Source organism: Chiroxiphia lanceolata, chromosome 18 (genome assembly GCF_009829145.1).
Source record: "Chiroxiphia lanceolata isolate bChiLan1 chromosome 18, bChiLan1.pri, whole genome shotgun sequence".
NCBI classification, from domain to species: domain Eukaryota; kingdom Metazoa; phylum Chordata; class Aves; order Passeriformes; family Pipridae; genus Chiroxiphia; species Chiroxiphia lanceolata.
In genome coordinates, this window is record NC_045654.1 from 6,650,895 (window position 1) to 6,673,025 (window position 22,131).

Genomic DNA, 22,131 nt, shown 5'->3' on the forward strand with positions numbered 1-22,131 from the left:
GCCAGGTGGGCCATGCACCTTGTCCTGGTGCTGCACGTGCCAACACCGCCGCGCCTGCCCGGTGCTGGTGCCTCACCTGCGCCATCGCACCCGCCCACCCTCCAGGTCCCACAGAGAAATGTAGTTTTGTTCCTTTCTGGGTTAGCAGTTAAGTGGTCATTTGTCCTGTACCACCAGGAGGTGGGATTGGTAAATACACACAGAGACACAGCACACACACACACAGGTCATGGATGTGAAGTGCACGTTCCCAAGAGGGCTGCACACCTGGAACCCAAGGGCTCAGATCTCCTCGGTGCTGGAGTTCGTGTCCCACCGTTGTTAATGTGTTGTAACACAGCTGGTGGGAAAGGGACCCTGTGACTTCCATGGATTTGGATTAGTTGTGAAAATTTGAGAGAACCTTGTAGTGAATGTACAATGTTTAGTTTCCTTTGGCAGTCTCTGGTGTGACTCACAGTAAAGCAGGCAATGAAATTTAATTAAATAAATTTGATCATAAAACGCTCCGTCTCTTGTCTCAGGCATTGGCACTCACAGTTTGTTCCCGAGCTGGTGTCTGGGGTCCCTGAGCTGTGCAGAGGGGTGGGAGTGCCCAAAGGCCACACTTGGGGCTGCTCTGGGGCTGGGTTTGGTTTGGGAGTTCCAGCTGAGCATTGCACATGCCTGGAACCTCGATGCTCCTGAACTGCCACCTTAACAGGCTGGGCTGGCAGAGGTGGGATGAGGCGGCAGGAGGGGGCTGCAGGTGGGAGGTGCCTCCCACGGGGCACTGGGGGTGCTGATGGGAGTCTGGGTGTCCCTCCTGGCTGGTCCCATTCCTGCTCTCTGCTCAGCACAGTCCTGCCCTCTGGGATGGGCCAGCTCCACTCTGGGGTTCTGCCTGCTCAGGTTGTGCAATCACCTGCTGCAAATGGAGACTTGTATGGCTCCTTTGGTAAATGCAGAATTGAATCCTTTCTTTACTACCAGCTTCTTTAGCTTCCAGATGGCAAACCAACAGGAAGTAATGGAAGTGCAACGTAGTTTTGTCATAATGGATATGTAAACGTGATACTTACTCACTGCAATAGACTGCTGTGAACCATATTCCAGCAGTAACCTTTGAAATCCATCACTTGACTGCACACAAGTGTGGTCTAAAAGGGGCTTGTAAGGATTTGCTTGTTTTCTGGAGGATTTTTAATTATTGAAAAGAAAGAGGAATGTTTTTCTGTCTTTTGCCTTTATCTGTAGACTGAGAAATGTCAGAAAAAAATCTGTCAAGATTTTGGGTGTGTCAGGATTTTTCCACCCTAGGGCCTTTCTAAGTGTTCTCTGAGCAATCTCAAAATGTCCCATAAGACAACTTACTCTGCATTTCCAAACCTCAGTCGATTCAGCCATGTTTAGGAGCTGCATCATGTACTTACAAGTGCAGTGCCGTGGTTTTATGGCAAATCTGAAGCTTGGGGCTGTGGCTGAGGTTTTTATTCAGTTCATGAAATTCAAGAGTCTTCTCCATTGAATTATATCTCGATAGAGACATCAGGAAACTATTTCCTTTGTAGTTTTGTAACTTTGTATGAAAGACTTTCTACTTACTTGAATTGATGTGGAAAATGGGTTTTAATCAACAGCATCTCATTGTCAATCAAGCAGAGATTATCCAGCGACTGATAGCTGCTGTCCCTGTCACTGGGATGTTTGGCCACTGGGAACATTTTATTCTTGGGAACCTCTTCTGCTCATTACCTGCTCTGGGCAGAATTCAGTGTGCAAATTCTACCATAAACAAAGTTCTGGCACTTGAAATAGTTTAAAAGATTATAATGGTAATGTGTCAAACCCAGGTTTTGGAGGCAGAGTTTCAATGACTTCCACCTGGGGCATCACCTGCATGTGACTTGAGTGAAATCCTGATAGTCCAGTGCAGGGATCCTGTGCCTCCACAGCAGTGGCTGTTTGAGGTCTCAGCCCCAGCAGTGGCTGTTTGAGGTCCCAGCCCCTGGCAGTAGAGCTGGGACGCTCGCTGGTGTGAGGGGCTGTGGTTTGCTTTGCAATGCACCTGCTGAGTCCGGAGGTATTTCTGCCACTGTGTTGTACCTCTTTTTGCTGGTACTTGTTCTGATACTTTTTCTTGCAGTCACTCTGTTTTGGTGTTCTTTACCCCACTTTTGCTAGATATGCTGTATTTTTTCAAAACCTCTCAGCAGGCACTGGCTCAGCCCTGGCTGTGCTGCTGTTACCCCTTAGGGCCAGTATCTGCCATCCATGCTTCAGAACAGCCTTGGATTCCTCACTGCTGTAAGTGTGGAAAGGTCTAATTTAATTTTAAAATTTTATTTCCTCAGGTTGGAGACATGTTTCTTTCCAGAACGCCACCTACCTCAATTCTTTAACTTTTCTCTCTGAATTTACACGGCTTTCTGGTTTAGAATTGCATATCCAAGACACACAAGAAATTCGAGGTATTTGCTCAATCTGAATTTTGTAGAGCTTCTCCAATCCCAGCTAAAATCTCGATATGCTAATTTAACAGATTTCCTAGTTTCATAAGCTTGGGTTTAGCACCCTCTAGAACAGCACCTAATCCTGTTGCTCCTTTTGCAAGAGTCTCTGTCTCCCTTGTTTCTCACAGATATTCAGTCCAAGGTAAATTAAGGGAACGTGATTATCAGGACTTTGAAAGACCCAGTAGTCACCAGCTAAAATGTACCACAAAAAGAACCCAGCTATGACAACAAGGGAAGTCCCTGAAAAAGGCTGGAAGCAAAATGACCATAATTGAAATCTGAAAGCAGCAACTTCATAGAGAAGTAAACGAAGAGGCGGCTCTTTGTAAATGATGATCTAAAAAGTGTTCTGGGTTGTAAGACCTCATTTCAAATGTATTCATTAAATAATATTTGAATCATTTAACAGTTTGAACTCTACTGCACTGCTAATATCTTCAGGGGATTTTTTTTCAGTAACAAAGACGCCTTTGTTCCCCGCTCAGTGCTTGGGCTGTGCCTTGGATATTAGTTGGAAACCTGATCGCCCGACATCGCTCCGAGGCTGCGAGTACAATGTGAGTCGTCTGCAACCAGGATTAAATCAGGCCCTTTGTAGGGATGCTGAGGAGCCGTGATGATGGTTATGGACAGCAGGAGGTCGTTAACCCTTTGTGCCTCCGGCGGGGAGATGGGAGGTCTGGGGGAGGCTGTCAGCGAGGTGCAGGGCAGCTGGGGCGGCTGTGTGTACCAGCAAGTAGTGCCCGAGTAATTCCTGCTGGAAAGCAAATAATGCCTTATGTGGGGTGGGTGAAATCATGTTGCCTGACCCAGTGCTTGCTGCCTTGGGATGCCACTTCACCACAGTGTGTGGGCAGGGGCACTTTGGTTTAAATTGGAAAAGTCAGGACTGCGAGCCAAGGTTCAACAATGGCTCAGGAACACACGTCATACTGTTAAATCTTGTGAACTAACACAATAAATAATAAACACAGGAGCAGCTTTACTTGCCTGGTGGCTTTCAGTAGTGGGCCCTGCGGCCTCAAGCATCCCTCTCACCCCAGGATGTGCAGTGTGCTGTCCAGCCAGGGTCAGAGCCCCAGGAACCACTGTGTCCCCCAGCCCTGAGGGCAGAAAGGGGATGGGCAGCAGGAGACAGTGGAACATGGGGGAAGCTCAGACGTGCAGCCCTAGGGGAGCTTCTCCAGGAGAGACCAACCTGGTCCCTGCCGGGTGACTTCCTGCGAACCAGTGACCTCCAAACCTGCATCCAGCAGCTCCAGCACCATCCTGCTGTGCTAGGGCAGGCAGGCCCTGTCCTGCTGGTGAGGGAGGGGAAGGATGGGACCACAGAGTGTGGAGTCCCACGGGATGGCAGGATGGAGAAAGGAAGCACCAAGGCAAGTGCTCTCATGAAGCTAATGCTTAGGGGAAATTAAGTCATCAGGACTTTATAAAATAGCCTCTGGCTCTCTACTTTCACAGTAGTTCAATTTATAAGATGATGAAAAATGAATTAACTTTGGTGGTTTGCTGGCATCACCCACAGTGAGCCAGACTTTCCACATGCTCAAAGATCGTTCCTGGTCCACCACGCTTACATAAATTCCCACCTGGTTCAATTTTAAGAAAACAGCAGAACAAAGTCGGTCATACAAACTTCACCATAAAACACCGAGAAGAGTTAAACACCGATTAGTGGTACAGAGAGGTGCTATTTTTAATTTATGCTTCACTGAGCTATTTTAGGAAACATAAAACTTTTACTGTTCCTGTAACCAAACTAATTCTGTTGTGCTGTGTATATAAAATTTCTTTTTTTTTCTTTCCCCTCCCCAGTGAAATGTATGATCCTATGGTGTGTGGTTTCGAGATGGGAATTTGAAGGGGAAAAATAAAAGCCCAAAGCAGTGCACTGCAGTGCAGTTATCATGAATGGGAAAAAATGCTTTAAGGTTTCCCGTGTTTTTACCAATGTACAATCTCAGTGTTGTATGATTTTAGCACTATCCTGTTTTTCAGTCATTGAAGTTAGAAAAGTTTAAATGTGTTCAACATGTACACCAAAGTGTCCCATGTGCTGCAAAAGTTTTCACCTAAGTGGCACGAATGGGACCCAATATACTTAATTGGTGAAAAAAGCTCTTTGCAGGAATGGAAAAAACTACTGATATTGTGAAAATATCACAATCCATACTAAGAGACCTGAAAATCGAAACAGGAAAGATACACAGCTACAGATTGCAGTGGTGTAAAGAAACTAAACCAGGTGACCAACCCTGCAAAACAACCAAACAGGAAAATCCTTGTTAAGGGCTGAGTTACCAAAACACTCTAGATCCCTGCAGGAAGTGACTGTGATGGTTTTAGTCCCTTAACCCTGATTACTCAGTTATGCATTCTTTAAAATGGGAAGCAGGCAAGTGTCTGAAGGAGTTTGGTTCAAACTTTGCAGAAACAACATTGTTGGCAAAACTAAGCATGAAATCTTTACACTGGCAAGGTGAACTTCTCAAAAACTGAATGCAAATCAGGTTTCACAGATGAAATTGTCTTTAATCTCAATTACAAACCAGTCACTTCCAGACACTCAGGCAGAGAAGGACAAGGAGTGACAGAGGTCGGATCCCTGGAAGTCCCTACCCGTCGCCTTTTAGCACAATGCCCGGTGCCTCCCAGCTCAGCCGTATGACTGTGCTGGGAGCAAACCCCTGGGAGCCCAGGAGGCACACGTGTCACAGCCCTTTGCCTACAGCAGGTCTTCCTTCTGTTCTTGGGAGCTAAAGCAGGTGCACAATGACAGACACCATCCCCTCTGGAGCGATGCCTTCCCTTGGGAACCAGCTCCGTGCTCGCTGCACTCACAAGCTCATCTAATAATTTTATGTGTTTGCCTCCTGCATTGGTCCTGCCACCACCTTCACTGTAGTTTTGAGAGAGAGGAGCTGCAATGATTTCCCTAAACTGTTCCAGGCAGAAATGCTGAAAACTTTCCCGCCAGAGTTGGAAACCTCTCCTTCAAAATATTCCAATTCCCTTCACTGAATATCTGTGCTAGGAGCAGAAATCCCTGCCAAGAGAAGCCCATCAGCTCTTTTGCAAAATGGCTGTTGGGAGCCCCTGCTCCAGTGACAGGTCCCATACCTGGTGCTGTGGGGACCCAGTGGTGTTGGTGTGGTTGCAGGTGGCACCACAGAGGACGAGCAGCAGCTGCAACCAATGTACCTGAAGCTTCACTAAGGACAGGGCACCTTTAGAGAGCTGGGAGTGCAAACACCACAGAGAACTGAGCTTGGGTTTGCTCCATGGCAGGGTTTAAGAGGCTCTAGCTAAGGTCTGGCTGGGCTAAAGTGTCTTGAGCATATGTGCTTATTTTGTGCAGTTTCTGTGGTGGTTTCTTCGTTGGATTCTCAGTAGTAATGAGCCCACACAGTTGATTGCTGCAGGGAGAAAAAAAATCATTCTGAATAGGTTTGCTGAATAATTATGAACTGAGCTGAACTCTTACATTTGCTTACTAATTGTATGGTCCGTGATGTTTTATGTATGACGCATTCATTTTGTTAAAAAGGAATTTTTTTCTTGTTTTGCTGAGCAGCAACTTTTCTCAGTGCAAGTTAAACTGACACAGTGGAAAGAGCTGGATTAAAGTCTGATGAATTGATGTTGTTTGAATTATTTTTTTAAAAACATCAGCCCCACCATTTGGTTTTCAGAGCTTGCAATATGAAACCTAAAATTGTGCTATTGTCTTGAGAGTTGAAATAAATGAATCCCCTCAACTTTGGATTTGGCAGGCACAATTACTATTGTTAATTTAGAAAATAATCCCCTGCAGCTACAACTATTTAAATAATGCCTTTCCCTGCTTCCCCGAAGATGACCAAAACCCAAAGACTGAAAGTAAAAATATGTTTTATAAAATACACTTTTCACTGCTCACTACAATCGAGAGGCTTCCTTCTCCTTGGCTGGAGACTGGGGCCCTTTGTGACGCAGGGAACCCGACAGTGCCGGGCCCAGGACCGCGCTCACGCCAGCGCTCCCAGCCCCGCGCTGGACAGCGGGAGCTGCGGGACACGTTGGCAGCCCCAGGGCGAGCTTTAGCCCAGAGCACATCCCAGGTTAGAAACAGGGGCTCAGTCGCCTTCCCACATGCAAGCTGGCAGAACTCTGCAGCGGGTGTCGGACCTCGCCATTCCAAGCAACTCATTGCTTTCACTGTTAGAATATTTAGACTGAAATTATATCCATATTTGCCACTGTCCAGTTATAGACATGGCCTGGCTCCCACTGAAGTCCACAGAAGGAGTGGTGCTGGGGGAGCTGGTCCAAGCCATGGGTGGACAAGCCATCGGGATTTCTCTCTCCAGCGAGCCTGCGGCGGCCCTAGAGGGTGCGGCGCCCGTGCTCCGAGAGGAATCGGGGCAGCCGCCCCCGGCGTCTCCGCCGAGCCCGAGACGCCCCCCGCTCCCGTCCCTGTCCTTCCGCGGAAGGAACGCGCGGCACTCGGCCCGCCGTCGGGGCGGACCGGGGCTCTGCCCGGCGGGGGGCGGACCCGGGGGCACGGACCCGGGGTGCGGACCCGGGGTGCGGACCGGGTGCACGAACCCGGTGTGCGGAGCGGGCGCACGGAGCGGGGCTCTGCCCGGCGGGCGCGGCCGGGGCCGGGCGGGCGGCAGAGGGCGCTGTGCCCGTTCGGAAGAGCCGCTCCGACGGCGCGCACGCAGGCGCAGAGGGAGCCCCGGGCGCGGGGCCGCCCCTGCCCCGGAGCCGCCGTGGGTGCGGGGTCCGGGTGCGGAGCCTCGTCGGCTCCCTCCTTTCCTCACTTTGTCCTTCTCTCCGTGGCCACCGTCCCCGTAGCGACGGGCGAGACGTCCCCTTCGTTCCCTTGTGCCACGGCCGGGCCGCGCGTGCTTCGTTCTCCACCCCGGTGCCGGCCCCGCAGCCCGGGTCCCGCGCACTCCCCCCTCCCACCTTGTCACTTCGCTAAGTAATAATTTCCACGTCCAATTCCATTTCTTCGCCAGTTCTGAAATCTCCAGGCCATCAGCAAGGAGGATAGTTCACATGAAAACTAATTACACAAAATCAATATTTAATCACAGCGCAGCATCCTGATCCTGCAGAAAAAAAATCCCGTTAAAACTCTCCTGCCACATACAAACACTCCTCGGCCGCTTATTTATAGATCTCATTTTTTTTGGTGGGAGCAATTTTCATTACTATTTCTTTAAGCTATCGACATGTGCAGCCGCGAGCACCTGAAGCGCCGCGTCCCGCCCGCGGTCTGTGACCCCCCGGGCCTGCGGGTGTTTGTCCCTCCGAGGGAACCGGGCTGTGACCCCCCCGCTGCCGCAGCGCCCGCTCCCTGCGCGGCTCCAGGCGGTGCCCGGCTCGGGGCTGGCGGGGCCGCTCCTGCTGCCGGCTCGGGGCTGCCGGGCGGGTTTCGTCCCGGCGGCCCGGGAGGGCAGTGCGGGCGGTGGGAGCGCGGCACTGGCAGCGCCTCCCCACTCCCGCCGCTCGGTCCCAGCTCCGGTGCCCCCCGTCCCGCTCCAGGACCCCGCTCCAGGACCCCGGCGCTCCGCGCGGCTCCCCGGCTGCCCGCGGTCCGTGCGCCACGGCAGCAGCAGCCCCGGGCACGGGGAGCTGCGCGGGGCGGTGCAGGGCGGGCGGGGCGCGGGGCCGGCGGCGGAGCCACCTTAACGGCAGCCCCGCCCCGGGCCGCGGCGCTCATTGGCGCAGCCCCGATGGCTGAAATTCATCGCTGAAATGCAAAACTTGTTGCTGCTCCTCCAGCGCCGGGTGAGAGCGCGGCAGCGCGCGGGGAGCGCGGCGCAGCCCTACCAGCGCCCGCCCGGCCCCGCGCCCCGGCCCCGCCGCCGCCGGAGCGCTGCGAGCCGCGGGAGCGCACGGCCGGCCAGCGATGCGGCGCGCAGCTCCCGGGCGCCGGAGCCTGTGAGCGGCGGCGCGCCGCCCCGTCGGCTCTCGGGCAGCAGCGAGCGGCGAGCGGCGGGGTGAGCGCGGGCGGGCGGCCGGTGCCGGCGGCGCGGCAGGATGTGAGCGGGGGCGGCCGAGCGGCGCGGAGCGGAGCGGCGGGGAGCGGCGGGCAGCGGGACGGCGGAGTGGCGCGGAGCGGCCATGCCCTGCTGAGGAGCCGCGCAGGATGTTCGGGCTGGAGCAGTTCGAGCCGCAGAGCAGCGGCCGGAGCAGCGGGCAGGCGGAGCGGGGCTTCGGCCAGCCCGGACTGAGTATGAGCGCGCACTTCAAGGCGCCGGCCTTCCCCGGCGGCGGCCCAGCGGCGGCGGCGGCGGACCCGGCCCTGGGCGCGCTGGGCGAGCCGCCCCTCCTGGGTATGAACATGAGCCTTGCCGGGGACGCCTACGGCTTCCCGGGCCGCGGCCCCGCCGAGCTGCACGGCGGCGGCATGCAGCCGCCGGTGCACGGCTTCTTCGGCGGGCAGCAGTCCCACGGCGGCTCCGGCGGCGCCCCCCACCCGCACCAGCACCCCCCGCACTTCGGCGGCGGCTTCGGGCCCGACCCCGGCGCCTCCTGCGTGCACGGCGGGCGGCTCCTGGGCTACAGCGGCGCGTTGGGCGGACAGACGGCGTTCGCCGACGGCTACGAGCACATGGCCGAGGGCCAGAGCGGCGAGGGCTTCGGGCAGCAGCGCCCCGGGACCCTGCCCGAGTTCCAGCACCACGGCGCTGGCGCCGCCAGCCACGCCGTGCCGGCACCCTGCCTGCCCCTCGACCAGTCCCCCAACCGCGCCGCCTCCTTCCACGGGCTGCCGGCGGCCGGCTCCTCCGAGCCCCACGGCCTGGAGCCGCGGCGGCTGCCGGCGCAGGGCGGCGTGGACTCGCTGGAATACAATTACCCCGGCGATGGCCCCGCCGGCCACTTCGAACTGCCCGTCTTCTCCCCGTCGGAGCCCGAGGGCCAGCTGCCGCACTACGCCGGCGGGCGGCAGGTGCCGGCGGGCGGCAGCTTCGCGGGAGCTCCCGCCCTGCCCCGGGCGCCGGGCATGGCTGTGGCCAAGGCGCACCCGCCGCAGCAGCACGGCGTCTTCTTCGAGCGCTTCGGGGGGGCGCGGAAGATGTCGGCCAGCCTGGAGCCGGGGGCCAGCACCAGGCACCCGCTGATGCAGCAGCAGCAGCAGCCACCACCACCGCAACCGCCGCAGCAGCCGCCGGGCTTGCTGGCCAGACAGAACTCCTGCCCGCCAGCCATCCCTAGGCAACAGCAAACAGAAGCCAACACTCCCAACCCCAACCTGCAGGACAATGGGCCCATAATGCAGAACCAGCATGCACAGTTTGAATACCCTATTCACAGACTGGAGAACAGGAATATGCATCCCTACACCGACCCCATGTTTAATATGCAGCACCCTCCTCCGCAACAGCCACCAAATCAAAGACTGCAGCACTTCGATGCCCCCTATGTGAGCGTCGCCAAGAGGCCGCGGTTCGACTTCCCCAGCACCCCCGGCGTCGAGCGCTGTGCCTCCTGGGGCGGTGGCATGCACGGCCCGGCCATGGAGAGCCACCTGTCCCCGACGGCCTATCCCGGCCTGCCGGGCGAGTTCACCCCGCCAGCGCCCGAGGCCTTTGGGGGCCCGCTGCCGCACGGCGGCCCCGAGCACCCTGCGCTGGCGCAGCGCCAGAACGCGGCCCTGGTGATGAAGCAGATGGCCTCGCGCAGCCAGCAGCGCCTGCGGCCGCCCAGCCTGCAGCAGCTGGGGCACCACGGTGAGGTGGGCCCGCCCGGCAGCCTGCCCCCGCCCGCCTTCGAGCGGGAGGCTGGTGGTGGCCGCAGCTTCGACCCGCCGGCGCCGCACATGGCCCCCGACAGCGCCTGGTTCGCGGGCCACCACCGCCTGGGGAGCTGCTGCCGAGGGCGCTTGGCAGCGCCAGGGCTGCCGGCTGAGGCGGCCCCCCCACGAGCTGGGCCCTGCAACCGGGCGGCCCCACTGTGCTCTTTCCGGCCGGGTGCCGGTGGGCTGGGGCTGCAGGAGCCCCTGCGGATGGCAGGTGAGGGGGCCGGCGCAGGCCCCTGCCGTCACCCGGCGTCCACCCACCCTTTGCACCCACCATGGGTGGCCTCTCACAGCTGCAGTCGCCGGGCGGTGGTGTGGCACTGCCCAGTGCCCCCACTGAGCGCCGCGGCCCCACCGACTTCGCTGCCCAGCCCAGCTTCCCCTTCGCTGCGGCGGCGCGGCAGCCAGCGGCCCATGGGGCTGCACCTGCCCTCAGCGCCTCGCCGGGCGCTTACCCGCCACCCCACCCGAGTTCCCCCCGCCACCCCCCACCTCGGCCTGCCGCCAGCAAGCTGGGTGCTCTCTCGCTGGGCTCTTTCAGCAAGGCAGCCAGCAAGGACAACGTCTTCGGGCAGAGCTGCCTGGCTGCCCTCTCCACTGCCTGCCAGAACATGATCGCGAGCCTGGGCGCTCCCAACCTCAACGTCACCTTCAACAAGAAGAGCCCGGCCGAGGCCAAGCGCAAGCTCAGCCAGGCTGAGCCTGACCCGCCACCTGCCGCCCCGGACTACTTCCCAGCAGGGCCACCAGCGGGTGGAGGTGGCACAGGCAAGGCAGCGGGCAGTGCCCCACTGCTGCCCGCAGAGAGCAGCCTCTCGCCCGGCTACGCTCTGGAGCCGGTGGCCAGTGGCGAGGGGAAGGCGGGTGGCGGGCGGGGTCGGGGTCGCCGGAAACGGGACAGTGGGCACGTCAGCCCCGGCACGTTCTTTGAGAAATTCTCGGCCACGGAGGGCGGTGGGGCCGGTGTCAGCCCGGGGCAACCGGCGGTGCCGGTGACGACGGGGGGCCCACCGGGGGCTGCGGGCGCTGAGCGCGGTGGGGGCACCCCCCATGACAAGCCCCTGACCTCACCCTCCTGGGGCAAGGGCAGTGAACTGCTGCTGGCGGAGCAGCCTGACCTGATGTCTTCCCTGGACAGTGGAATCCAGAGCGTGACCAAGTCAGACGGCAGCTCCCCGCACGTGGACTTTCCTGACGAGGTCAGCACCAGCTATGGCAACGAGGATGAGGTGTCCTCCAGCTCTGACAATGCTGCCTCCAAGCCCACCCGCAGCCCGCTGTTGGGTGGCTCACCCAAGCTGCCCCGTGGGGAGCACGCACTTCTCAATGGACAGAAGCCCCTGGCCCTTGGCCTCCTCAGTACATCTACCTCGACCCCCGACAGCTACGGGCTCAGCACCACGGCGGGCGCCCACCCTGGCACGCCGAGCATGGAGCAGGTGCGGACCCCCACGAGCACCTCGGCCCAGGATGAGATCCACCCCCTGGAGATCCTGCAGGCACAGATCCAGCTCCAGCGGCAGCAGTTCAGCATCTCGGAAGACCAGCCCTTGGGGCTGAAGAGCAAGAAGGGAGAGTGCGCGGGGCAGAATGGGGACAGCGACCTGGGCAGCTGCTGCTCGGAGGGTGTCAAGGGCACCATGAGCACCATTGACCTGGACTCCCTGATGGCGGAGCACAACTCCACCTGGTACCTGCCTGGTGAGAAGGCCCTGATGGAAGGGCAGGAGGAGGACAAGTCCATGGCACCCTGGGAGAAGCCCAAGCCCTCGAACCCCAGCAAAGAAGGTATCGGTTGTCCCACATTTGTGCTGGCACAGGGGTAGGGAGGATGGTGGGCTGCTCGGGGAAGGGGATATGGTGGGGTTGTGGCCCCGGTATGCTGGGTGCACACTGTCTCCACACCCACTCCACCCTTGGTGGGTGCCAGAAGCCTTCCCCCTCTGGACTGGGGTTGCAGGGTGCTGGGTGGCTCTGGGGGGGGGGGGGTCCAGTGGCAGGGACAAAGCGCTTGCTGCCGGACTGGCCCTGGGTGATGACTGTCCTGTGCTGTCTCTGCTGTCAGTCCTGTCCCTGTTGTGCCTCCTGGGGAGTGGGCAAGGGGGGGTGCTGAGCAAAGGGGCTCCCCAGTGAACTCCTGGGCCTGGGGTGCTGTGGACGGGGACCGCAGCCCGGGGTGCCGAGGAAGGGGCTCCCGCAGAGCCTGGTGCCAGCCGAGCCTTCCAGCCACTTTCCCCAAAGTGTGACTGAGGTTTTCCTAAACCGCGAAAATGCAAAAACGCGTTTGGTGGCAGTGCTGCCCCTCTGGGTCCAGGTGTCCCCTGCTTGCGTTTGGAGCCCACAGCAGTGCGAATACTGAACTGAACCGTTTGTAACAGATTTTTTTCCTTTAATTGGAAGGCAATTTAAAATAAGGCTCTGGGTCTGCTAGTGTAAAACTTGCTTAGTTGACAGATGTTTTATTTCAACGTTAGTTGTCATTTTTGATCTTTCCCTATGTCCAAAGGGCATCATAATTCCCCAGGCTCAGGAAAAAAATGTTTTATTTGAAAACCCTCTTATTATAAAAGATATTTAAGATAAGGATGATTATAGATTCAGTTGGTATCTATTTTATCTTATCAAATCCCTATTTTGCAAACTGCCTGGCTGTGTGTGTGAATGTTACAATGGGTGCACGTGCTGTACCAGCTTTCTGAGGGCAAGCACAGATGGGTTTTGGTGTGCTAGAAGTACATATATGCAGTTTACACAATATAAACTTGTAATTTGTGCCTAGGAAAGTTGATGTGTTGGTACTGCAGCGTAGTTTAAAATTGTTTTCATTACCTCTGGTGCTACAGACTGACTTCTTACAGTCCTCCACGTTCAGTAATTTTGCTAAGAAAGGTGTTGGGGAAATCAGAGGGGAACTGGTTTGGAAACTGGGCCGTTTCCTACGCCGGTTCTGGTTGGCTTTGCAGCTTTGGCTTTCTGAAGCGTGAATCCTAGCCCCCACGGTTTGTCTCTTTGTTCATGTTTAATGCCCAGCGCAGGAGACTCTCATTTCGAGCGAAGTGTTTAGCATGCACGGCAGACCCGAGGAAGCCCATCAGCATTCTCCATGCTTCACCCAGGCAAGGACATAAATTGGTTTGTTTGGGGCCCTTCTTTTCCATTTTTAAATGGAGTTGCACACAGCATCCTTCCTGGCCCCTTCTCTTTTATTGTTTCTTGTACACAACATCTAGATCTGACTGGATCAATAGCTAGTTAGCACAAATCACAGTTCCTGTCACTTCTACCTTGGCAGGCGCAAGCACATATATATGTTCTCTCACACCACACGCACCCCCTTACGTATGCACTTTCACACACACGCACAGGCACACAGATCTCACACTGTGCTGTGGTTAGAAATAGATTTTAGAGAGTAACTTATTCCATAGGTCTTGATTTCGTGGATAAAAAAAAAAATTCCTGAGCAGTGATTTAATTCTGAACAGCACATTTATTAAAAGTGTAATTTGGTTTAAAATGATCTATATTTTGTGTGTGTGTCACACAGAGCGATGCTTCTGCAGCGTCTTTAACAGCACTCCTCCAGTCACTTTGATCACCGCTATTCTTAGTAACAGCTAGTGAAAGAAGTAATTGCTTTCTGGTTGCGATAACCACAATGTTGCTGTTAAAACAGTTCATCACTTGGAAGGAAAACCATTTAATCAGTGTTCCTATATAAGGATATGTTTTAGTATTTCGGAGGCTTAACATAAAATACCAAACCAGTTCCACAACAATGCAAAGAGACACTCGGGTTGGTTCACGCTTTAGTCACTTGAGGGATTTGAATGGGCTGGTTCCTCGGATGAGGAAATTCATACAGACCCGCGGAGAATTTACTTTAACTACTGTTGGAAGTGATAAAGATACAATAGGTGAGACAAAACACTCTGTTCTCCTTGGTTAGTAAAATAATTTAACTTTAGATTGCCATACCCCTGAGTGTTCGAAACTGTGTTTAAGAAAAGGTTTTCTTTAGCCGGGGACTGAGATTTTAAACCTTCTCAGTCGGCTGGGATTTGCACCGTGGTGTTTGTTCCAGCAGCTCCCCGGTGTGCGGGCTCCACACAGCGCTCCTCCGAATTCAGGCAGTTCCTCGGTGTGTGGAATGCTGCTCTGGGGAGTGGGCACCGTTTTGGGGCTGGGCAGTGTCAGTGAGAGCAGCGTGGGACCCAGGGCCCTCCTGAGTGCAGGCATTGTCGGGGGCTTCTGAATGACCCCTGCCGTGCGAGGGTGGGCAGTCAGGGATTTATTCCCATTGTGGCACTGCTGCAATTGGCAGGGCGGCTCCTCAGGAGCCAGGCAGGGGAGGAAGGGGCAGTGAGTGTTGAGGGGCAGGTTCCCCTCAGGGGAGTGCTGGGTGCCGTGTCTGCTGCCTGCCACTCTCGGCCAGGGCCAGGGCTGAGGGTCCAGCTTTGCTGCCGGCCGTAGAGGAAGGGTCAGGCTCCCCAGAACAAGCAGTATAGGGACTGACAGACTAACAGACTTCTCAAATGGTCTGTTAATGCTGGGATTATGGGGGAAACAACTTGAGTTGTTTTAATGGCTGCTCAGATTCCTCACAGCTCACCTTTTTTCTCATAACAGTATTAAAATCATTTGCTGATCTCTGGCAGTTGTGTGAGCTGTGAGTCTGCAGGTCACTGGGAGCAGACACCTGTGCTGCTGGAGCCCCTGCAAGGTGTGACACCTCTGGCACTGGGTGCTGGCCTGCCGTGAGCTCTGTGCTTGTGTTCACGTTGCATTTTGGAATGTAGCATTAGTAGTGCTGACCGGACATTGCTCTGCCCTGAAGTCTGTTTTCTGTGTTTTCTCTGATGCATCATTTCTTGTACCAACGTGAAGTGGCTGGTAGTTTTGACTTGTTTTTTCCCCCCCAAAATATTTTCTAGAATTTCACGTTTTCCTCTACTGAGCAGCTCGGGCTGGGAATGAGAGATAATAATACTGAGTCTAGAGGAGTGGTCTTGACTTCCAACACCACAGCTCTAGCTGACAAACAATAACCAGATCAAATTCACTTAAAAACCCGAGGCCAGCTTAATGGGGTTTTGCTTTGCCTGATTTAACTGAACCAGAACAATTTTCCTTTCAGTGAAATGTGTATTAGTATTCTCTAGAAACTCAGTAATTAAGTGCTGGTGGGGTTTAGTTTTTAGTTTTTAATTGAAATTTTGAAGGAACCATACTGCAGATGTCAGTTGAAGACATCAGTATGTACCTAGAACCGGCACTGATTGGAAAAAATGGGAGTATATTCTGCTGCTTGGTGGCCGTTGGGCTCGTCGATGCGGGCCGATGGGCACGTGCCATGCAGCACCCTTAGCCTTCAGCTGTGAGTTTTTGTTAATATTTCATCGTTACACCAAACCTGTCACTGGAATGAGCAGCAGGCCAGCCCTCTTGCCGGAGCAGTGGGTAACATCTGTGAATTGCTGCAAATACATTAACAAAGGTCAAATTTGGTCCAGATGCGGCCGGGAGCCTTTGTTTTCTTTCCCTTCCCAGCGTGTTCTGCTGCATGCTTTATTTTAAATACTGCTGAGTTCTTTTAGAGGCTTTACCAAGGGACTGGGTTTGTTTAGTGGGACCGAGTTTATCAGACCTCTCGTGAGGTTTTTCAGACACTGAGCCCTCACTGCGAGCGATGTGCTGTGGAGCGGCTGTGCTGGAGTGAGTGCTGTGGAAACGAGTTCAGCGGCGAAGCCCAGCGCCCTTTGCAGCGACAGGGTTGTGATTCCTCATGCTGCTTTGTTTGCCTGATGGGGCTGCTGAAACTTAACAATTTAGTGAAAAAAAAGAAGCCAGTGCCTTTGTCAAGAAGCTGCACGATGAACTCCACAGATACAAAATCCATCTTTAATAAATGATCTGGATTAGCGAGGAGATTGATATGAGGGAGGAACACTCCCGCTGCTTATCCTGGAGAGAGTTTGGTGTGCATTAGATTTGGGTTTAATATGATCCTTTAAACTCTTCTGACCTGTTAAAAAAAAAAATTAATTGGAAGGGTTGCCCCTGCTTGGCCTTATGTGAATGACAGAAATTCTCCATTGTTTACCTTGACTGACTAATTTTTAATATTTTCTACTAGAAAATGGTCCTGTTTAGAAATGTTTTCCTTTGTTTTATAAACATTCTGCAGCAGAGTGTTTGTAGACCTTTATGGTAAATATTAGAGAAGCTAAAGGACAGAATTTTCAATAGTATTTGCTCTTGCTGTACTGCACTAAGATATTTAATGCAGGAAGTTTGTGAATTTATTGGCATTTCAATAACAACCGTGGCCACTGTTTGACTTTGCATCCACCTGTCTGTCTGGCTATTAATTTTTGATCTCTAGATTTACCTGTTCTCATTTCAGTGGACAGGCTCTCATTTCAGTGGACAGGCTGGCTGTGTTTGAATTAATGCAGATCACAGATTTGGTTTGCATCATGGTGCTTTCTTGCCCCAAAGTCTGTTATTTTCAGATGGCCCATTCAGTTGCAAGGTGAGTTTTAATGGGGTTGTTTTGTACACACTTGGTGTGAGGATGTGTGTGAAACAGACTTTGGGAGAGATGTTTCTTGAAATTGGTGTTTTGTGTGAACGTGCTTCAGATCTTTACGTATAATGTAAAAGGAAATGAATTAGACTTAGTATTTATATATGAGCTTGGATGACAGCATAGATTTATTCTGATCTGTGATTTATTACCATGTCTGCTCTTAATTTTTAAGGTGCAATACCTGTATTTTTACCAATGATCTAGTGGAATGCTCGAGCGTAGAGCTGCAAATAATTTTTTGCTAAAAAAACGTTTTAGCAATGCCTACAGTTACAGTTTGTTGTTACTTGTATAGAACAAAGGATAAGGCATCAAAACAAAAGTCTAACCTAAACCTATACAGGCTGCTTTTATTTGTACCAGCTGACTCCCAGCCTCGGCAGCGTTCTGTACCAGGGAGAGGTTTTGGTACAGTAAAATGCCTTTATGTGGCCATATAAAATTTTAGTACTAGACAAATTACTGTACATTTTCAGTCTGTGGTTTCTCATGTATTTCTATTAAATGCAAGTGTGAGGAGAGTCTCCACAGAAAGTGCAGAGCCAGTTCTAAAATGAATCTTCAGGTGGCCTAACACGTACGCTTTGTTAACGCTAAATTTCCTGAAATATCAGAAACAGTTTAATGACATAATTTCTAGAGCACACTGAGAATATCGAGAGAGAGACCGGTCAGACTGTAGGCAGAGGATCATTCCCTGTTCTATCTCTAGTATAAAATAGATTGTCCTTTGCACATTCCGGGCTGGAGCCCGTCGGGTGCCGGCGGTGCGGATGGTGGGCGTCAGGCGCTGTACCCGCCTGGCCACCGCGGCTCCGGCCGGTACCCGCCTCCCTGTCCAGCCAGTCCAGCTTTCCCATTGGAAAACCTACACACCCTCGAAAAGAACAACGTTTGCACCTCTAAATACGTGCTTAAGGTTTGTTTAAGATTAATACATGTTCGAGATTGGCGTGTTGTTTATTTTTAAATACAAAATTATTCTTGTGTTGTTTCTTGAGGGGTGTTTTTAAACAGGAGCCTCCGTTAGTGACGGCTGTTCGGAACATGGCTGGCTGTGCACCAGCTCTTTGGTGAGGGACACGGAGATGCTCATGGAAATTAAATAGGTGAAGCTGTGGAATCTTCCAGGAAATTCAAGGTGTGCCCTGACTTCCTGATCTTGGTTAGATTTCTCAGCTTTTAAAATGTAATTCTGAATTGTTGCTGTTCTGTAGATAGACCCAGTTTGCACACAGTGATGAGATGACTGGCTTATGTAAAAATACTGCTATTCTTTGTAGCTTGCTGCTTTTCCTTTGCCAGGCACTTTTGTGTTGCTGCAGTTAAAAACATTATGACTTAATAGTGACCTTTTAATACAAAGGGTACAGGGTTTTTTTTTTTACAAATTTAAATATATTTTATGGATTATGTGCCAATGTTCCAAAGTCAAATACCTTCTAAATTTAAAGCTGAGAATTGAACAGCTGGAGGTCTAATCCATTAATTTTTACAAGCTGACTTTCTTAATACTTCAAAGAGAACATCTTAGATGATATTGCTTTGCTGCTCTCCTCCTCAGCACCCCTTCTTCTCATCTCCCCCATAATGCCCTCTCCTTCAAGGCCTCAATGTTCTGCTCATCTCCTGGCAAATGACAAAAGCATGTGAATGTGGGGAATGCATTTTCCTTAGTTGATGTAATAAGTTGTAAAATTTGATGGCCTAGAAATGTGCTCTCTTAGTGTTGCGCTTTTTATCCATATGGATGCAAAAATATGTGGTCACTGCTGTTCTGTGTTTCTGTCCCGTACTTGGGTTATTTTTCGTAGCAGTGCAGGCGTTGTCGTAGGAGTATTTGTGCTCTAGACTTCTGTCTTTTTGAGACAACTGACTCACACCTAGTGCACATCCTTCTCCCATAGGATTGGGCCTGATCCATGCTGGCCATTTGGAGATAACGCTTTGCTGAGTTTTGTCTTGCCCTCTGCTCAGGCGCTGCCGATGGCACCGCTGCCTGGGATGCACGTGTGTGCCCATCATGGGCAGCTCCCAGGAAGGAGCTCCCGGGAAGAAGCCATGTCTCAGCTGCAGGATAAGGTGCTGCCAGGTCGCTGCTGTGGGGCAGTTTCTGTGGGGCAATTTGTTTTCAATTCCGGCAAATCTCTGTCTGTTCAGTGTTTTAGCATAACACCACCAAGCATGACACTGGGCCTCTACATTTTTATTAGCTTTTAACATTTGTCTGAAAAAGCTTTTTTTGGTTTGGTAAGCAGAAATGTGGTTGCGTTTAAGTGCTGCTTTGATAGATTTTTTACATCAAAATAAATACAGTTTGTTTGAGTTTAAACACAGACAACTGTGAGAGCTCAGAAGGGCTCCGCTAGCTCTGACCGCGAGGGACGCGCCACGGCCCCACTCCCGTGGCCAGTTCGTGTGAACTTTGGGATATTTATCTTTTTTTAATCCCTCTTTCTGTTTGGAGCATTTTAAAAGCAAAATGACCAACCTATTTTTTCGTTTTGAGTCTCCTACCTTCAGTGCTGAATGCTGGTCCTTTAGGTTTGATCCCAGAAATGCCTGTGATCGATCAGTGGTTGGAAGACAGTAGGTTTTTTGGTGGTAAAATATATGTTTTCAGAGTTAAGTCTGCATTTAATTAATTTTGTGAATTAATATTCACAAAATACTAGAAAGCATTCTATTGCTAATAGAAAGATCATCCTGAGGCTGGGGAAGCACAGTTAATTGAAAAAGCAGCCGTTTGTAAAGTGAAGAAAATTTTTAAACATTTCATATCCTAATTAAGAATGTACTCCTGATTTAAAATGGAGAATATTAATTTGCTCTGTGAAGCCAGTACACTAGAAAGCCCTGGAAAAAGTTATATCCTTTCTTCCTCCTTAATCCTCTCCCAAAGTGCAGTTTAAGAAGAAAGGTATGACTTTCTTTTTTTTAATGTAGCCTGAAACCATTTTGCTAGAAAGATGTAAATTGATCTATTAACATAGGAAATGAAGGCTGGACTGGAGTTATTATCTGGTCAGAATTTTAGGATCTTTTTCCTACAAAAATCTTCCACTATTTTTTTTTGCGCAGGGGCTGAGTATAATATTCCCCTGTAATGGCATTTAAAAAGCCTTTTGGTTCTGGGTGAGAGCAGTCAGAGGAGGCAGAGGATGCTGTGGATGAGGCACAGCTGTGCATCATTGTTGCAAGCAGTGTCGGATCCCTGGGGAACGGGGCTGAGCCTTCCCTCCCATCCAGCGCTGGAGGTGAGGCTCTGACTGTCTGGCTGGTGGAAACAGGCGGAGAGGGAGTGTCCACCCAGTGTTCCAGCTCCTGACTAGGTGGCACAGTCGGTCAAGGCATTACCATTGTACTTACAGAGATTGGGGTTTACGTGTGATTTAGAGCGCAGTGGAGTCCGTATTCAGGTCCCACTCTATGATTATTTTTATTATTTAAGATCATACTTATTGCACCATAAATTGCCACGGTGCTTTGGAAACCTGGGAGACGTTCCCACTGCTAAAGATTTACAGTCCAAATGAAATAAAACAGACGTCGTCGGGCCAGGCAGCTGCCGGTTCACCGCCGGAACACGGTGCGGTGCCACCGGGGCTTGGGCAGAGGATGATGGTGAGGCACGTGGTGGAACTGAAGGGACCCTGGGGATAAGTCTCAGCACTTGGGTACCCAGCAAAGGCTGGGATGCTGGGGCTGAAGGGTGCTGGGATGGGACGTGCGGGGTTTGGGAAGTGTGTGTGGGCAGGAATGAAGGGCTGACAGAGTCTCGTCCCAGCTGGTGATCTCATTTCTGCACGGATTCCTTCTTCGTCCAGCGGTGGGGACGATGTGGCCATAGTGCCCAATCTGGGGCAGCATTTCTCCTCCATAACCCCAGTTATGACACTTCTGATCTGTGTGTGAGTGAATTTCTAAATACGTTTCTGTCTGAGCAACAGGAAAAGAGCCCTAAAAGGTGGGTTTTTACCTCCTTCCAATGCCTGTGGATGGATCATCAAGGGAGGCTTCTCTTCCCCACTCCCTGGGGAATGGGAGAGGAGGACACAGACCTCAGGTCTGAGCTGCCCAGTAGGTCACAGCACCCTGATATGACTTACACCTGGAGTGGTACTGAGGTGATACTGCTAGAAAGAGAGTGCCCCTTAGACCTGTCAGGCAGCCAGGTAACTGTTTGTATCTAATGTAACAGGTATTTTTGATCTGACTCACTTGTTTTTTTTAATTTTTATTGGTGCCAAATGTTAGGCTGAAAAACTTTTTTGCCTAGTCTGAAGAGTAGCCCAAAATTTCAGACCAAATACAGTTTTAAAAGCAGAAGATAATAAATGGGCCTATTGTTTGTATTCTACAAAAAAAAAAAAGGAATTCCCTAATAATCATAATAAAAGTTACCACAATCTATGAGACAATAATTCTGAAACCCTTAAAAAATAGTATTATTATTCAAAGTGCAAAGCAGCTGGTATTTAATGATGGAACAGATTTTATTGTTGCTGGATATAGGGTCAAATGCTTGCAGCACTTTTTGATTTAAACAAACCAAAAACACAATGCTTTTTTGAAGATAAAATCAGTATGATTTATTTATTTTTTCCTTGATCCTGTAGTTCCCTTCTCTACCTCTAAATATAGGCACATGCTGTTCTTTTTGTGCCGGGAGAAACTGCGAGCAGCCCGACTCCCCGTGCTCTCCCTACCACGCTGTCGTTCCGGAGGCAGAGGGAAAACCAAGGCTGTCTCAAGTGCAATTCAAATCTCATATGAACTCTGTTGAAATAGGCAGATCCCAAAAAAAGGGAGAATAGCAAAACATTCCTTCATTCTGGTGGTTATTATTATTACTATTATTCAAATCTCATATGAACTACTTTGAAATGGGCAGATCCCCAGAAAAGGGAGAATAGCAAAACGTTCCCTCATTCTGGTGGTTATTATTATTGTTGTTGTTGTTGTTATTGTTGTTATTATTAGCCATCAGTGGGAAGTTTCACCCCATCATTTGCCAATTCCTTGTGTTGGGGGGGCAGGTGTGAGGGCGATGGCTGGAAAACGCGCAGGGGGACGAGGCAGTGTCGGGGAAAGCTCAGGGGCAGCCCAGGTGATCTGGGTGAGCTTTGCTTTTAAACTCTGTGCATCAAAGTAGTGTCATATGTTATGTGGTAAAATGGTTTGTCCTATAGCTGTTCGTGTACTGCATCCTGATGTTACTTAGTTTAGCTGAGGTGCAAATAGGA

General features: G+C 51.9%; 1 protein-coding gene and 1 long non-coding RNA gene across 2 annotated transcripts in view; both read left to right on the forward strand.

The window, feature by feature from the left end:
- The first annotated feature begins 1,074 nt into the window (after nt 1–1,074).
- Nucleotides 1,075–2,888, forward strand: LOC116795749. Its single transcript, XR_004360148.1, has 3 exons — nt 1,075–1,152; nt 2,334–2,450; nt 2,621–2,888. It is a non-coding gene; the product is annotated as an uncharacterized LOC116795749 (long non-coding RNA).
- Nucleotides 2,889–8,587: 5,699 nt separating this feature from the next.
- Nucleotides 8,588–22,131, forward strand: part of MN1 (MN1 proto-oncogene, transcriptional regulator) — a 35,088-nt gene continuing 21,544 nt past the window's right edge. The window contains 4 exon segments of the mRNA XM_032705710.1: nt 8,588–10,336; nt 10,339–10,373; nt 10,375–10,521; nt 10,524–12,081. Of these exon segments, the coding sequence (XP_032561601.1) occupies nt 8,641–10,336; nt 10,339–10,373; nt 10,375–10,521; nt 10,524–12,081 (3,436 nt within the window). The 5' untranslated portion in view covers nt 8,588–8,640.